Here is an 18,786-nt window from a genome sequence, read left to right as displayed (position 1 = left end):
TACTTGTTAATGTTCTCTTTCAAAATCAAAAAGTTTAAATCAAATTTGGCTAGCAGTGCTTCTTGAAAGTCAGATTACATTGGACAGCACCCAGTTTTGCCCACCCGTTACCGCTTCCTAAGTGCTTTTGCTGTGAGAGAAGAAAACTATCTAAATGTTTCAATCGAATTGAGCAATAGATATTGCACTCTGAAACTCGACACTACCACCACTTCTAAAAATGGCACAAATTCAAATTCGAACTTAGGTTAGTTGACAGCTAACAACGCTGATAACGCAAAATCGCTAATCGATCTTAGTCTGGATCAAATGCATCAATCAGGGCGAAAATATTTCGAAATACAAGAGTAGAAAATGCAGGTATGTTTTAAAATATATTTCTTAAGTTGTGATGAGTGTGAACGTGACTTCTTTTAGAATAATATAGTATTAGCCATGTCAATCTTAAACCAACATTTGAGTATCAAAAGTCATGTACATTTCAGGACCAAATTAAAGTAAAAGACACAACCAAACCATTTTTGGGATGAAGACTAGTGAAAATCGTCACCTGAAAGGCGGATCATAATCCGGTGTCAAATTAAAAAAAAAGACTAACGAAATACTACAACGCATGACATGTAAATTCATAAATGTGATTTTAATAACACAGCATAAATTAAATAACTTGAATTTACAACAAATCCAAATTTCTGGCCCGTACTCTCTTATCAGTAAACTCGGTTTAAAAAAGACAACTTTTTCTTCTAAAGCATCTTTTAATCAGGTCAGCTGCAAATAGATGCCTATCTATAGAAGCATTTGCTCGTGTTTATAATCACATAGATAAGATACAGGTACTTCACGGATTACAAGGAAGAAAAGTGTTCCTCAATTTGTTTGTATTAGAAACTTCCCTCTCTGTGTGTCTTTCAAAAGATCTGTTTAAACTTTTATCGATTTTAATAGAAAATGTAAAAACTTGCATTTATTTTAAGCTACTTCATTACTTCTGGACATACAAGATGGCGTTTGCATTGCATTCAAAGGCAATTTGCGGTGAACTCACGACTAAAATAATTAAAAATAAATATATAAAAAGAAAGCACAAAATTTAAAATAGACATACATACTTAAATAGGCATATTAATTTGTTTCTCTTGGTTATCAAAGAAATAATAATCACGTTTAAAATGCGTAAGACATTTCTAAACTATCATAAACCGGTTTTTGTCGACATTACCGGTTTTACATTTTTGTTGAAATGTTTGACGTTCATAACGCATAAATAGCTCGTTGCTATGTTCGTCTTTCACTTGTTTTCGTTCAAGGTTCTACTTTCAAAATGCCAATATCATTATTTATTATTTGCAAGTCTATTTCTGCACAATTCGTTGTGCGTCGTGCGTTGACGGCGGCGTCATCAAGGGCACAGGCAGCCAAGAAAAGCTAGAAATCTAGTGAACATTTCACATAGTTATTGAGACGTAGGTATCTGACATACATTTCGTAGAAAGTCAATTCTTTAGGTATTATGCTGTTAGTAGGATGGAAATAATAAAGCAAATATTGATGAGGGACAGCAACGATAAATACACGTTTATAAACAACAGAAATTTGTGAAAAATGGATTCGTTACAGCTAAATAAAACCTTTGTTGTTTAGACATCTATTGTTTAGTTACCTCGTTCTATTTAGGTAGACTTTGAAATCTGAATTATTGTTCTGGACAAGCATCTAAAAGCTTACTTGACCTACTTATGAGATACTTCGTAGGTTGAACAGTAGGCAAGTGTATTTTAAGCGCGAGGATCTTTCGAGATTCTTCTAATGCAATCAAAAATTGTATTGCACTTATATCTTTGTTTTGGTGAGGATATCCATTTATTCATTGGCAACCTTCATGCCTAAATGTTTTATTAATTTGTGTGGTAGATATTGTACTTTACAAATAACCTCTATTTTTGCACCGTCTCCTTGAATTCTCGAACCATATTGAAATGATTTCGAGAATAATCTCTCACACTCGAAACCATCATTATTGTTATTTCGGAGAAATAAATGTTATTGTATGCAAATAAGTGACGACCATTTTATTTATAAGTCGAGGTATTCGTATAATTAAAGCCACTCACAGATATTAATTGATACTTCAAACAAAATGAGATCGCATTTTTTATGGTTTAAGTTTTTTCATCCTAATTCATGGCAAATGTACAATCGACCGTGACCTTTGATTATTCTTATCAATGATCTTGTAGCGACTCCCATTTGAATTATTCCTTAGATAAAAGTAGTAAGACCTTATCAAATGTCAATAAAATGTGAAAAAGAGAAGTAAGTTGGTGGATCCAAGAAGTGGTTAAAGATTTTTTTCTTTTAAAAAACGACTCCTGCTCTAAAGAATTTAAACCTTGTGTCGCGGGGGGTTTCAAACATACAAATAACATGCAGATACCTGTTCTGGATAGAAATCAACCAGTGTCAAGGATTAAATAAAAACTATACCCTACACGAGACTCCCATTCGGTTTGTTGTAATTACCATTTGACAGCTCACATCGTTTTGACATTGATCAGCCGTAGGCCTAAATTAGCTACCTTTAAGGTACCTTCTAAAACGCGCTAATTCATGTTACCTACCAACTTTAAAAGAAAGTTAAACAGTAGACTTGCTACGATCCGTGACATGCTTGGTAAAACTATTAGTTGACTAGAGATTTGGGTTAAAATTGATAATCTTGCTACATAAAGTCTAAACCCTCATATTTGGCATTTCAAGACTTCATAATTGGCATTTTGTTTATGAACTGAGGATGTTACCTTCTCCAACCTGTCATTGGCTGTCTCCTGAGGTCTTCCTCGCTGAGGCCATAGAGGCCGATACACGCAAGAAACCACGCCGTCACTATGAGGTAGCATATCACAATGACTCGGAAAGGCAGCAATATTACAGTGAATATCGCCGTCTGCAACAAAGAGGAAAAAACATATGATTAGTGCCTCTACCACGAGCTCTCAAAGTCTGCTGTGGATGGGGAAGTGAAAGAGACGCTATACGCTATGCGAGGCAACTTGCTTCCTCAACAACAATTTGTACTTCGATCATAATCAGACACAATACAATATTTTAAAATTGTTTCGCTTACAGTCAAAACTCGTTTGTTTTAACAGGAAAATGAAACTTATTATTAAACATGAATTTTGTAAACTAATACCTAATTAATATACTCGTATGTATTTCTGTACTAAGCGATAGTTAATAAAAAATGTGTGATCTTCATTAAGATTAATAAGTTTTATGTTGACACTAAAGCAATTCCTTCTCACGGTTTATTTATCATTATTCTCGACTTGTAGAATTTATTTAACACCACAATTTCTTATTGCGTGCGTTTATTTAACATAACTTTCTCTTTTATCTTGGCTAACGTTTTAAACGTTTGAAGATAGGCTCGTAATATGGACATTATATAAAATAGATTTCTAAGTATTTGTTAGTGCTATGTGTTTGATCTCACTTTGTTCAATAAAAAATAAAAGCAAAGCGAAGAGATTGAATAGATTTCTATTCAATCTCTGTATATTCAATTCTCGCAAATTAGTACAAAAATATTTTAAGATTCTGAGGTGCTTTAACAATATATTTGTATGTATTTCTTTTAATATCCTAGTTTTATGTCATCAAAAACTGATTAACAGATATTCGACCCGTTTATAAAAATGTTACAGGAGGCTGATAATTTACCTTCAAGAACTTAAATATCAAACCTCTTTTGTCTAATTAAAACAAAGAAGGGTTTTAAAATCCGATCTAATCAAGTCAACAAACGCTGCCAATGACTCCAAGTACTAAGACTGACCTACAATAACAGTTGACGTTATCAAAAAATAAACAAGACAACAAATGTTTATAAATACGGATGCGATGTTTAATGACACACGTGTTTAATTCAAACACTGTTGTATTTAGGATTAGAGACCTTTGCCAAATTGTTTCACATGCACATGTTAAATGATGTACTCTCGTTTGTATCCTCAATAACTACGCATAATATAGTATTTTTAGTATGTTGTTCATAATAAATTGAATTTGATTGTAAATTTTTTAGGTACTTCTCATAGAAGTATTAATTCCGCTTCAAATTGTGTCTGATTCAATTGTGTGTATGTCAAATTAAATTAATGGCAATTGGATTAAATTTTTCATTATTCGTATTCTCCTAAGCATTTTGCCAACACAATAATTGAAATTCATTGTGTTGACCGTGAGTGTTCCGGCCCGTACTGGATTTTCGAATATTGTGTTGGAAAAAATCTTAGGAGAACAAGAAAAGTGTAATTTTAACCAATTCCCATTCATTCATCGGCCATTGTAAATGGAGCCAGCGAAATTGGAGCCCTCGTCGATTTTATAGCTGTTTAGGACTTATTGCAGAATACACGAGTGACAACAAAGTCAGGTGCACTCTATTCCCTTACTGTCATTGAATAGCCTGATGAGACGACAATCCGAAACGACCGAAAATAAATGAAGACCCACATCTGCCTTTCGAATGAGGCTTCAATTAATTTAATATAGTATTAAAGTAAGAGTTGTCCCTTTTAAACTAAGACTTATTCAATCGCGTCGTAACAAATTTTAAATATTTAGCGAGTGTATAAAGCTTCGTTGTTGTATAACACTACAGGTACCTACTTAGAGTACCTTATTGCACAATAACAGCAAAGAAGAATGTTAATATGACACCAAGTATCAAGCTTTTATTACACAACCAACGTAATTATATCATCAAGAAACTTTCTCCAAATGTTTTCCCCTTAGTTCGTCAAACGCATTAAAACTCTTCGCTTGTCTGTCATAAACAATCTTTTGTTTATATTGCAGTTACGCAACGAGTTCAATGAGCGGAGGAAATGCGATCGGCATAAAATTATGTCACTTTCTTTGCTTTTTGCGTGACCAGTGTTGTATGATGTCTATCTGGCGATGTGAACAACGGTACCACAATGTTACATGTAAACTACCGACTTTCCCTCACATATAAAATGTATGAGTAACGGCTTTCTTTAAAACATGACCATAGATTAAATCAGTTTCTGTTTGTTGAAATTGTTTTTGCCGCCCCAGATTGAGCGAATGATAAAATCAGTCTTATTTCAAATCACATGTGACATTGACTTTGATCATGATAAAAAGGTACCTCGTGAAACCTAAATCAATTCATAGCAAAAACATTTTGCGGACTCATAAATCGTATCCCTATTTTACATTTTTACGATTCGCGATCAAATAACCGTAAAACATTAAAAAACTTGAAATATATTAGACTATTTACATGCTTGGTCCTTTACTTTCATAGAATTTAATCATTTTACTTATGTTCAACTATATTTTTTGCTATCTTCGTTTTATAGAACGTGTTTAATACTCTAATAAGCAGTTTTTTTTTTTTCTATTTGAATGTGGCAATTGTTATCTTACGTTATTAATTAGGTAGAATTATATTTAGTTGCTTCAATATTTGAACTTAATGAACATTTATAATGGGTGTAAACTATTCGTGTCAAAGCGATTTCCTATTCCTCAAGCAGAGTTATTATAACTATAAATTATTATTTTAGAAAGCATCGTGAATTATTTGCCTTTTCTCAAGCAATTATTTTTGATACCTATCTATTTCCTGTGATTTACATGACTACTGATTAATATTTTTGGTTCTAAATTGACATACTTGGAGGTGTTAACTGTAAGTCTATTGGTACTTCGTGACTGATAAATAATTTTTGATCGATTTAAATACTCATCTAAAATAATAGACACAATTTTTTTCATTTTTGTTAATTACGTCGATAATCTCAAACTTATTACGTTTTTTTTAATAAGATAACTAAGTTTTATTTATCTTTTTGCGATAAAGCAAAAAATAGAACTATTCTTTTTTTTTTCAATCGATTTTTCTGACATTCGTTCTTCTAGATTCTAGAACTTACGTTATAAAGCTTTTAACATAAGGAGGGAGAGTAAGCCCGATTCTAAAATGTTATATATCAATTTCGTCGGTACCTAAATTCGATTACGAGTTAAAACCAAACAGTATGAACTATGAAGGTCTCGATATATTAGTATTCACTGTAGTGTCAATACAAGGCCCTGTGGACAAACATTTTCTAGAGTACATATTTGGCAATCGCATCTAATGTAATTGTTCCTCATTCAATGTTAGAATAATTTTGAATAAATTAAGATCGACTAAGTCTCGATCCATAACGTGTATTATTATAACTATGATCCATATAATAATATGTAGTTATCATTTTTGTGCTTATTATTGTTTTTGTTATCGCCATCTGTAACATAATATTATTCTGTCCAATGTCATGATTCAAGTTAGACATGCGCAGAACATCTCAGTTGCTAGAATCTTTAAACATTTATGTACAACTATAAAAATACTTTCACTTCACTGCGTTATGCAATTCAAAACCTGTTTGCTACAGTTTCCGTACCTTTATTTTATCATATGTGTTATCTAGCTCCAATTTGTGAACGAAAGGGTTCAATATTTCGGCGCGCATGTCGTCAGATGAGAAAGCGCCGGTTTCACTATGCAGTTTGCCATTCATTTTCACGAAAGTAAAAACACAATATTTATTAAGTTAAGCTTAAATTAGATCACACAATCAACACACATTTTTCGGCACTCTTCCTGAGTGAACAATTATGATAACACTTTATATATTATGAGATCTACGACGTGTTTTCATTTAATAAACCGCGGTGAATTTAGACACGCACCTCCCTCCGAATCAAAATCAAGACTGGTGTTTTCGAGGTCACATAAATACGGCTTGCGATTGGTTCTACGTTTTGACAGGTGCAATCGACCACCCACCGAATTAAACCGAACGAGCCCGAAGCCAAACATCTGATTTTCCAAAAATAGTTGTAACGTATGCTTTAATTTAACATTCATGAATAATGCACCAAATGTTCTCCCTAAAACAAAAAAGAACTACACTATGAATAACCAGTGAACCTTAGGTTGATTACCGGTTTTTACAAAGACGGTTGGCTCACCTCGATATACAGTGTTTTTATGGAGCGCGCTTTAAATATATTTCCATTTTTCTTAAAAAAAAAACTGATAATTTTGGAAACCTAATTGTCGTAGTAAATACTTTACAACTTATTATTTATTCTGATTCATGTGTGCAAACACATAAGTATTAAGTGACATGGCTTCATTTACTGCAACTAATATGTTTTTTGCTTTATTCGTAAACGCTCCGTAATTTTGTTGTCAAGTCAACTGGCAAAATTTGTCATTATTCTTTGCCGTGAACGTGAATGTCTTGTGTATTGTGTTATTTATTGTGAAAAATAAAACTTAGTTATGGATTTTCACTATTATAATGGAAGCAAAAATCCAAAAGCAAATAATTGACTACTTTTCTTATTTCGACGAGTTCCATACCGCTGTGAAAACAAGTTTGAAAGATTGCCAAAACTGCGCTGCATCTATAAATAAACTGATAAAGCGTTGTAAGAACATAAAAGAGTGAGTGAATTCGTAGTAATGTTTATTGTTTTTATTTTACGACTATGTGTAACGATATTGGTCTTGTAGGACGGACGTGACGGGGACACCGTTGGAAGAATTCGAGGGATTACAAAGCAAGTTGTGTGCTTCAATACATAACCTTATTTCGGAAGACGTTCTTGAGATCCGAAGTAAATTGTAAGTACTACGTAATTGTTATCATAACTGACTCAGAAATGCGCATTCATCTTATATTTTGATAAACATTTAATGTTGGTACAGTAATGATATTTGTTTGAGTTTGTGTGTGATAGTTTGTGGCATTTGATTGTCTATGTCTCATAGCTTTTATTTAAATATGGTTTTATTGTTTCCGTGTATAGTTGCATGCTTTTGAAAGTGAAATGAAATCTTGATATTTCAAATGTATTATAATTTAACAAGCAAGTAAATAATAATAGTATACTATAATGAATAGTCATTTATTATTGTTTACTAGACATTGTAGTACCAATCCAGATTCATTTTTGTTTTTAATGATTGACAAGTATGTTAATTAATTAAGGCTCAGTTAATTATTATGTTATAAGTAAATCTATTTTGTTTATGTGGGTATTTTCAAGTGGGTAATTTTATTATGATTTTAGGTGCATAATTTAACTCTCCAAAGTGTTCACGTAAATATTATTTAATTCCAGAAGCACACTTGAAGAACTGTTAGATAAATTGTGCAACAAAAACAAAACGCTAAGAGACACCTGTAGAGAAACAGAGTTACAAGAAGACTCCATCCTCGTTAAAGGTACACCACTTCAACCTCCTTTAAAGCAACTCCTTGAGTTTGCAGATGACACCATAACCTTTGGAAGCCAAGTAGTTGCTCAAATAAACACATCCCTAAACATATTATCATACAAGGAATTAGACACAGAACCATTAGGAGACAATTTTCGGTTCCCCGCCAACTGGCAGAGACGCATATCAGAAATTATATCTTACACATCATTCTTATCTGAAAACCAAATATAAAAATGGATTTACTTGACTCAATCCTCAATTCTATGCAAAAGCCGCCTTCGGCTAGCGAAGCACAGAAAAATGCGATGCGGAAACAGAAAGAGGCTATGGAACACAGGCAGAAAGAGGAAAGGAACATGATCAATAGGTTCAGGACAAGAGTTGAGGAGAAGGTAAGTAACTTTATCAAAGATGGTACAAAACCACATCTGCAATTTGAACCAATGGACCAAATGTACAGAACCATCATCAGAGATGTTTCCGAAATTGCCGGCTTACAAGTGTTCTCCTTCGGACAAGAAGGTGTTGACCGATACTCTGTAGTTTACATGAAAGACAACGGACCCTCAGAAGATGAGCTCACAGTACGTAGAGCAAATGGAGTCTGGGACGAAGAGAAAGCTGCAGAAATGGTCCTAGAAAATGTTGAAAGAAAAAGGCAAGCAGCCTTAGACCTAGAAGAAGAAAGAAATAGGAAACGTAAGCGTGGTAAAGAAGAACTAAGAGGTACTTTCTATAAACAGAAATATGCTCATTTGATTGGGCAAGAGGCTGCCATAGATGCTGCTCAAAAGACTAATGTAAACAAGAGTTACGGAGAGGTGCCTAGTGAGAATAAGAAGGATCAGCGGTCCATTGAGCAGACTATGGCTGACATTAAGGCTAAGAAGATGAAGAAAGCGGAGACGGAAAAGAGGGATGCTGAGAGTAGTGATCAAATTTAGTGTTTGTTTCAATTAAACACTAGTTAGAGAGTAGTTAGTTTGATTCTTTAATATTTATCGTCTGCGACCATTTGACCTTATAGTAAACAATTTACACTGGTGTTACTCCATAAGTTAGATAAGGTCAAACGTCAAAAGACCTTTCGCCACATTTGAAAGTAACATCTTTGAAATGGTGGTTTGATAAAACATTTTTAAAACAACCTCAAGATCAGCACTAAACATTGGTGTAAATTGATAATACTCTATACTTACTATGGGCTCTTACACATTGTCGCTTTACAATCAAATATACGCGGTCCCGTGTGTGCCTAATAAGCCATTAAAATGTAAAGGCGACTGGTGTTCCTGATTATACGTAGTTTTGCAAGTTCAAATTTAAAATTAGTTATTACAATATCATGTTAAACGATGTTTAAACATGTTAGATGGCACTTGTTCAATCTGGGCCTAAATTTAAGATTTGAGATTATCTTGACTTGGCTTTAACACTCTTTTAGTTTGGCGCAGGTAAAAGGAACTCTGAGGCGCCCAAAGTAGGCGGGAATTAATTATTACGTAATTACACTCGGTATAAACAGGAATTACAGCAAAACGGTAAAAACGGTTGTCACTCACGAACTATTAACGTGACGGTGACATGGTGGAAGGTGAATGACATTAAAAAATTGATAGCCTTTCCCTAACTGTTCACCTATTTCATCGCGTTTGAGCTAAGATCGAGTAGGTCCTCCGCATTTCAGGGGCTCAGTAACAGTGTAGTATAACCTCTCTTGACACCCGTCTCTAAGTTGGCAAAGCATTTGCTGAATGACACTTGAAATTAGACTCACCTTCCCCACAAGTTCACAGATGTCTTTTTCAAACGATCCAATACTTTAAATGCATAGTTTTAGAGTCTGTTTTCTAGTGACGTAAAGAAATTCGCTGCGTTGCCCTGGTCCTAAAGTCTAATCCGTTTTTTGAAAGAACCTCTTTACTTATGATTGATTTAATATCATGCATCTGAACTATTAAAAATCAAGGGCTTAAGCCCACCTGTTACTGACAGTTTTCTAGTGGAGAAAACGAGACGGCACTCTACACGGCATATAGCGCCATCTCATTTCTACGATGCAACAGTCTTTAAGACGAAGTGATGATAATAACCCACTGCTCTATACTTTAATGTAATACGTATTTAATATAAATTGTTTGTAGCGTTATTTGGCGGCGGGGGGGGGGGGGCTTTGTCCAGCAATATACCGCGATAGAGTTCATCTATTTGCTTGATTTGATTGACGAAAATAGATAGTTCATTTAATCCCACCTGTAAATTATAGACTTAATGTATAATATCCATCGTAAAACTCGCAATTTAAAAAAAAAGTACTATCAGCGTTTTTAGCCTCTGATTTGCTTTTTAAAGCTGCTGACTTACGATAAAATGTGTTTTGTGTCGATCGTTCTTAGATCGAGTTGGTGCTCCAAATATCGGCTTTAGAGCACCAACTCGATCTCAGATCTCTCTGGTGCCAACTCGTGCAGTGGTCCGATCGCCGCAACTTGAACGAGCGTTAAGCTGAGTCTGCACCAAACAAAAGTTTCTAACACTTGCTGATTGCAAAAAGTTTCTGTAATTTCCTTGCATTGGCAAAATTGTTATCTTATATTAGGAATCGAGGTTCTCTTCCGCCGTTTTTGGTAGCACAGTGTTCGCAATAAACGTTGACAGTTTACTGAAAAAATACGAAATGTTGGAAGAGAAATACAAACAGTTCAGTGGTAATTCATCTTTACACAGTAATTTTGTAAAACATACATATTATATTAAAGCATGACGTGTATCCTTGGGCTAGCAGTGAGCCTTTAAATGTAACTTCAAAATAAATTGAATCACACCAAATAAATCATAATAGATCCTCCCTACAATGTCTACCATTTACAATGTACTTCTATATCTGTACCTACTATCGAATAATTTTAAATATTGTCTATTAAGCCCACACTTAAGATCTTCCTGAATAGTTATTAAGTGAATTGCAACTATAGTTTTAAATGAAATAAAAGTTTTATTTGCCTGTATCGATAAGGAAACTCATCTTTGCGCGCGGGCCTATGTGTGCGTGCGAGTTTACTATTAAAGCTTAGATTTGTGTGACGGTGACACATAAATGAAAGCTGTGTTTGTATACAACAATACTGGGCCCCGATTCTGCTATTTTACAATGGCGGATGACTGAATGGCAATTGGATTAAATTTGAAATTATTCCTGATCTCTTAAGCATTTGCCAATATAATGATTGGAAGTTCATTATATTGACCTTGAGTGTACCGTCCTGTACTGAATTTACAATTATTGTGTAGAAAAGTGCTTAAGAGAATACGAATAATGTCATTTTAAGCCAAATTTCATTCAATCATCGGCCGTTGTAAATAGCAGAATTGGGGCCCTGTATATTTACACGAGATATCCACACATAGTATCGCGCGCAAAGTAAAGTGAACTATATTAGGTATATTATGATGAATTTCCTTATCGATCGTGTACTATTAAAGATCTATTTTACCCAATGACGTGTACTAAATCTCCGAATGCTAGAAGGCAATTTTATGTCGTTAAATGTCTTTCTATTTCTGCTTTATACCTTGAAATGAAAGAGACAGAATGATACTTACAGCGATTTTTCAGTTAGACCATGTTGTTTAGAACATATTCTGTTATTAACAATAAAGTATTTATTAAGAACAACATCTTATGCGCGTGAGTTGTTCAAAGGATGAATTTATATTCGTTGATAACAAAAATATACTTTGTTGATTTGAATTTGGAATTTATCCATGATTGTTTCCAGTCTTACTTTTACAAATATCTGGAAATAATAATATTTGTTTGTCAGATAATACTTTTATGAATTATTTAAAAGTAATTGTTAAATTACAAACAACCATTGTTTTATATTTGCGAAGTTTTCTTATTTACATAACTCGCTAAGAAAGTATCTTGTAGCTTTATATTTGTGGAAATATAAGTAACTAAAGTGTCTGCTATTTAAAATTTTGTGAGAAGCATTTCGATTTGTCTAGTATAATGAAATTTTATCAATAATAGATATGGAATAACCTTTTATTTTTAATGTACATCAGCTAGTTTTATTGAACGCGTATTTTTGGGCACTAGTTGCGTATAACAGTTTCATAATGTACAGGGTGTAACAGATATTTCCCTCATAAAGTTTATTCTTAAAATAAACCGAAAAAATTGCTTTTTCGATGAATATCCTCTAGGTACTGTTTCATTTTGTTATGTATGGATTCAAACTTGAAATATTGTTTCGGGTTTTTGTTACACCCTGTATAAATAAAACAATATACCGCTAATATTGGCTGTAGGATTTTGTGTATGTAATATAGTATAAAATTACTAAAATATACCTCATATATAATTGTACCTTCGTTTGGTATCCAAAGTTGATACAAAAGAAATTATTATTTTTTTACTAACAGGACGAAATAAAGACTGGCTTGAGTTTTATTATAGATAGCAATAATTAGTTAATAATGTTACTGAATATTATTACTGTGTATCTTTTGAAGTGGAAATAAAAATTATTCAGTGCTTATCGGTATTTTAATTCTAATAAGTTGTTGAGCAAAACAAAAACCTCTTTAAAAAATATAAAGTTCCCCACGAACCCACTGCTTATACACGGTGATTTTTTAGTCGTCTTACAAAAGGAGCCCAGTTCATGTATCCGACGTAAAATACCCCTAGGCGATTTTTTTTTTATCATCAACTAAGACATTAAGTACGAAGAAAAACTAAACAAGAGAAATCTGAAAATGATAAAAACGCCGCAAATTCTCAAATGAGTCCTACCGCTTTGGGTTGGGCCGTAGGGGGTGACAGACTGAGTAAAACACTCATTATCCCTCCTTTGCCCTTTGCGAACCGACGCCGTGGTAGCCCTTTCGAATGTTTGTTCTGAACCTGAGGAAATGTGCTTTTTAGTAGAAAATACAATCATGTACCTAGGTACAATGATTTCATCCCACTAAGAATCCCTTATACAGAATAATATCCGATAAAAGAATAAATAAAATATATTTCAATATTTGTTTCAAATACGGTTTCGTTTGTAGTTATGGCAACTTCTATTTGAACATTAAGAGGGCTCTCTTTTAGAGTTCTCATCAAAATCAAAGTCATATTTTTGTAGAACGTTTATTTACCATCAACACGTTATTAGGCATATGTACTTATACAGAAACAACAATATTACGATGGAATGTGAGCATTCCTATCGTAAAACTATTACTAAAACCTATCTGATATGGCAACACCCTCGCACCGAACATAAAAAAAAAACAACAAATCGAATTTAATTTAACAGATTATTGAAAGAACACATCACTAGTTCCTTATACCTTTTAGGATATTTTTGTCACCTAACTTGCAAAGAAAATTAAATAACACTTTTCTATATTTCGGTATTTACCGACTAAGTATACATGTTTTTTTGGTATTATATGTAGACAAGAAAAAACTGAAAAGATATACCAACATATTAAACATTACTTCCAAATTTGATGTAATACAAAAATTTAACAGTAAGATGTCGGTGCGTCTCTTCCTTAATTTTTACATCGTTGCTTCATTCTGCCTCAAGACATTGATATATGTACTATACAAAAGTTATTGTCAAGCTAAACACCAACTAGGGACCATAAAACTTTACTCATAAGATATACATTGTTAAGATATGTGTAACATTTTCACATACAATGATATTATTGTAACAACTTTGAGCACGTATTGAGTATTTTGACAAAGAAATTATGATTGGTTTTTTTTTTCAATATTTACAAGACAGACAAACAGCAGTACAGTACATTTTTAAAAGCACCTGCTATTTTCAATATTGATTAAAATTAGACATTTTTAACTGTTAGGGCCAATGTATACTAGCGGAGATAACGTGTCTTTTGTTGTAGATATTATTTTTTTATTACGTAAGCTAGATAGCATTGCGTAATATGAGCACTATATTAGTGGATTAACGATGTTTTTAGATACATAATTTGAGTTTTAGATCGTCCTTTTGTGTTCGTATGACTTGACCCTAACAATTAAAAAACTGCAAGAAAATCAAGATACAATCAATTAATATTGTTTGACGGACAACGCATGCAAATGCTTATTATTAATATTATTTAAGTATTTAACAAAATATGAAGATTCATTTATTCAATAAAATTAATTGCGTTTCTAATTTCGTTGTGCGTTACTACTAAAGTGCACATTATGTTTCACTAAACAATAAATACAAAAAATTAATAAAATGTATAGATACTTAAAAAATAACACTATAGTAAATATTTAAGTAAATGAAATAAATTTAAAAAGCAAGTAGCTGCAACTGCATCTTAATTTATTATTAAACACGTTTAATTGACTTTAATCAATGGCGGTCTACTATTATTGTTACATGAAATAAGTGATAGATAAAGTACTGACCAAGGGCGTCGCCAAGGGGGGGCAGGAAGGGGCAGCTGCCCCCCCCTAGAGATTCTAAAAAACTTGCCAAATATCACGCAACCAAAGTCCTAAGTATTTGACTAGATTCGCTTGAAGTTCAAGCCTTGAACAATCATTCCCATGCGTTGAAACACGAATGAATTCACCAATTCCACTCTTAAGAGCCATTTCACAAAATGATTGCGCTCAAGTTTAGGTAAAAGAGTGCGTCATTGTCTATGTGTGCGTAGCGAATCACACGAATGCAATATAAACAGTGTAACATCAGTAACATGAGAGTCAAGACCGACGAACAATCTTGAGCCGTTATTGTAATATGTTTTGGTAAAAATTATAGATTATGAAAAATTGAATATTTTATTTAGCGTAATGCGTTTACACATTACGCTAAATAAAATAAACAAAGAAACACTGATAGGTATTATGTAAAATATTTATAGCGAATGATACTTATAAAAAAATGGTTAAATAGAACACGGGTGGATGTACAATGGGGCCGGTGTTTCCTTGTCGTCTACGTCGGATCAGATACAAAAGTGCTACCCTCTTCCATGCGGTTTAGACAGTTTCTCATTCTAAAATGCTAAAAAAATAACTATTAATTTCCGATATCTACGTATAAATCAATGTTAAATAGAAAAAAAGAGTATAAAAATAAATATATTTTACCAGACAACTGATATACCGACTTAATTATTGCAAACAATTAATAAAAAAATATATATAATTATTTTACAAAAAAAAACACATCTTAACAATATGTGAAAACAAACAAAATCTAACTTACGAAAAAAAAAATACAAAGCGGATCAGAATTATGTGGTCGTAGTATAATATTCACTTTATTTCGTGAGCGCTCGTAAATCGGGACGACGGAAAAAATTGCACGGGTCCTTCCACGACGGGCGCTCGCGCCGTTCTGATCGGTACACACTTACGTTTAGTAATTTATTGTGATTTAGACTGATGTTCAAATTGATATTTTGACAAAATTTATGCAAATATTGTCAAAATAACTATAGGGTTCGATTTTCTAAAGAACATAAATTATTTTGGAATAATTTTATTTTCACAATTACTTCGTATTTCAACTAAAAAACACGTTTAAAAAACAAAATAAAAGTGAAAAATTGGTCGAAGAATTTATTTTTTTACTCATTAATGGTAATAAAATTCAGGAATCTATTTCATTAAGCGACTACAAAAATACATGTCTGACCCTGTATGTATTTTTTAAACATGGTTTAAAAAATGGTTTGGCCATGATGAGTGTGCACCGAAAACTTATACATGGAAACTTACAAGATTTTAATAATAAAGTGGTCGAGAAGTTTACAATGAATCCCCGAAAATTATATTTTAATTAACCTAATATAAACAAACAACGACCATTATAATATTAAAATCTGATAATTAAACAAAATACGCTGTACGCTGTACACTTATTCAAATTCAAACTCCTTTTTATTCTATTTTTCTAATAAATATTATTATAACTTATTTACAAGTTTTTTATTGCATAGTCAAGAGCTCGTGCTCCTGTAGCTTTACACATTGGACTCTGTACTGTCACAGAATACCTACAATTCATACCTACTTTTCTCATTCATAGAGAATGAGAAAAGTATGAATTGTAGTAAGTAAAGTCAACTTGCCCCCCCCTGCGCCATCGGCTGGCGACGCCCTTGGTACTGACTAAAGAGGCATTACAGTAATCATACTCCCGCAAGAAGAGTTATGTTTCAAACGAATTGGTACGTTGGAACTCGATACTAGCGCCAAAGCATACAGTGGCTCGATTTGGAACTACGCTCAATCGAAATCTAACGACGCTCGTAACATCGTCTCGCTACTCGATCTTTTTCTGTTCAAATTGAGAAACAAATGAAAATCAATCAATTTCTAAAGTAAGCCCGCGGTATAACTAAAATAATAAAATAACATAGCTAAAAATACACTACGTGATCATAACCAAAAAAAAGTTTGTGAGATAAAGTTGACGTTTTGATTTTCGTATCTGTCAAAATAAATGACTGTAAATTAAGTAGAAACAGTGTGACACAGAAATACATACATCAATTATAATAGTAACTAATCTTAGATACCTATATTATAAGGTTACAACAACATCAATTGGCGTTATACTTTGTGCAACGAAAGTCCTAGTGTGTCTAGACGCTATTTTAAAGTAGGTTTTATAACCTAAGTTAATATGTACATTACATATTAAATGACAATACATAATTGTATCTACATTAAAGGCAAGCCAGTACAGTCATCTTCAAAAATGAAAAGAAAAATGTTTACGCAAACAAAAGTACTTAATAAAAAAATCAGAAGGACCTTTGGTTGCGACTGTACCCAGTGAGCTTCACTAACTGCAATAAACATACTTTTATTTTCCGCTAGATGGCGCTGTGTGTAAGCGCCCTCTAGTGCCATATTATGCCCATTTTTTTTTAATCAATTTATGTCTGAAAAAGAATTGCAAACATGAACGTTAATAGATACAAATACTTAAGAATATCAGTAACTGTTTAATTCTTAAATGTTAATTTTGTGCAATTTCAAATTTGTGCGATCGCTAAACAATTCTAACAAAGACTTATTATACTGGACAGCTGTAAAACAAGCTTAGGTCACATGGGCCTAATAAATATTTGAAATTTCCAACGGAAGACAAAACAGATACATATTCCATACCTACGTAACATGTCAAACAATCTGTCCTTTAGACAACATTTTTACAAGTCATCGTATCAAATGTGTGTATGGAAATGACCTTTCCTCACTCCTACACTATCATTCTATGTCTTGCCAAAACGAGCAGTGAAATATGTTTTGAAAATAGAACGTACTATTTTATCAAGCGTTAAGACAGGTTATACAACCTCACAATTCAACCTTTTTAAGAAATAAAGTTTAAATATTCTAGAACAATAGTCCAATAGATAACAATGTATCACATCGATTTTTTTTTATTGTCACATTGTTTTTAATAATGGCTGACAAACGGCCAATTCAATAAATATGTATTAGATTTTAGCCTTCTACACGAATTATGTTTCAAAGTATACTTACATTTGAAGACTTCTACATAAATACATAATGTATAAGTAATATTTTTCAATTTACAGTAGAGATAAGAAATACAATATTATTTCAAAATTTCAACAGCTTTAAGCTTAACGAATGTAAAAATTATTAAAATTATATAGACGTAAACATTTTATTATTGTCGCATTTTTTATTAGATAAAGAATAAAAGACGTAAAAAATACCAGTCTCCAACAATAAATTTTTAGCAATAGCAACATTCCTAACAAAAGTTTAAAAGATTTATTGTCGACATTTTATTATTGTCACATTTTTTACTAATATTACGACGCCATTATACATTTGGCTATTGTCAATACTAGTATTTTACTTTTTAGTGTCTATAACTATTTTATGATAGTAAATATTATAAAAATTCAACAGTAGATTTATACAAACGGCAGGATATGACGAATAGATATGGACTACTTTAACATTTTGGATATGTTTCCAATATATTCTCGAACGAAATGCAAACGGGATTATATTCGTCATAAATTTAAGAAACTAGCAGTAAACGCCACAATCTTAGTCTACTTCTCATAAGTATATTCGTAAATTAATTATAAACTTTGGTTTTAAATTCTGGAAGTGGAACATATCGTAGGTATAATATCATGAACTGGACGACAAGTAAATTAATGGATGATGATATTTTTAATAGGCAACACCATACATTGATTCCTTCAGCGAGTTAAAATATCAGATAAAGGGTTATCCAGTGCATACTGAACCCGTATAACGACGCGGGACTGCTTATTTCCAAAAGGTTACAAAAGTTCAACTTCATGGAAATTTTGGATGCACGTTTTGAGACACATAGGGTGCATCACGTGCTTTTGTAAAGTACCCGCAAATTTTCAAAAGCACTGGTCGCTTTCCGAAACTGATAGAACATGTCTTTAAG

The 18,786-nt window shown here is 32.6% G+C and overlaps 2 protein-coding genes across 2 annotated transcripts; one reads left to right on the top strand and one right to left on the bottom strand.

Moving 5' to 3' along the window:
* Nucleotides 1-2,436: 2,436 nt before the first annotated feature.
* Nucleotides 2,437-6,624, bottom strand: LOC113506343 (lysophosphatidylcholine acyltransferase-like). Its single transcript, XM_026889188.1, has 2 exons — nt 6,489-6,624; nt 2,437-2,947 (listed from the first exon to the last, which is right to left on the bottom strand). The coding sequence occupies exons 1-2, from the start codon at nt 6,603-6,605 to the stop codon at nt 2,798-2,800; spliced, it is 267 nt and encodes an 88-aa protein (XP_026744989.1). The 5' UTR covers nt 6,606-6,624; the 3' UTR covers nt 2,437-2,797.
* Nucleotides 6,625-7,270: 646 nt separating this feature from the next.
* LOC113506342 (sperm-associated antigen 7 homolog) lies at nt 7,271-9,297 on the top strand. Its single transcript, XM_026889187.1, has 3 exons — nt 7,271-7,540; nt 7,610-7,720; nt 8,221-9,297. The coding sequence occupies exon 3, from the start codon at nt 8,554-8,556 to the stop codon at nt 9,262-9,264; it is 711 nt and encodes a 236-aa protein (XP_026744988.1). The 5' UTR covers nt 7,271-7,540; nt 7,610-7,720; nt 8,221-8,553; the 3' UTR covers nt 9,265-9,297.
* The last annotated feature ends 9,489 nt before the right edge of the window (nt 9,298-18,786 follow it).

This window comes from Trichoplusia ni (assembly GCF_003590095.1).
Source record: "Trichoplusia ni isolate ovarian cell line Hi5 chromosome 10 unlocalized genomic scaffold, tn1 tig00004254_group9, whole genome shotgun sequence".
Lineage (NCBI taxonomy): Eukaryota > Metazoa > Arthropoda > Insecta > Lepidoptera > Noctuidae > Trichoplusia > Trichoplusia ni.
Note: the sequence above shows the minus strand (reverse complement) of the source record. Positions and strands in the feature narration are given on the sequence as shown.

What these genes read in the sequence shown, in the direction of transcription:
- LOC113506343 (XM_026889188.1), bottom strand. Translation starts at nt 6,605, where the DNA reads ATGAATGGCAAACTGCATAGTGAAACCGGCGCTTTCTCATCTGACGAC. An exon ending in ACACATATGATAAAATAAAG is followed by an intron (nt 2,948 to 6,488) that starts GTACGGAAACTG and finishes TCTTTGTTGCAG; the next exon opens with ACGGCGATATTCACTGTAAT.
- LOC113506342 (XM_026889187.1), top strand. Translation starts at nt 8,554, where the DNA reads ATGGATTTACTTGACTCAATCCTCAATTCTATGCAAAAGCCGCCTTCG.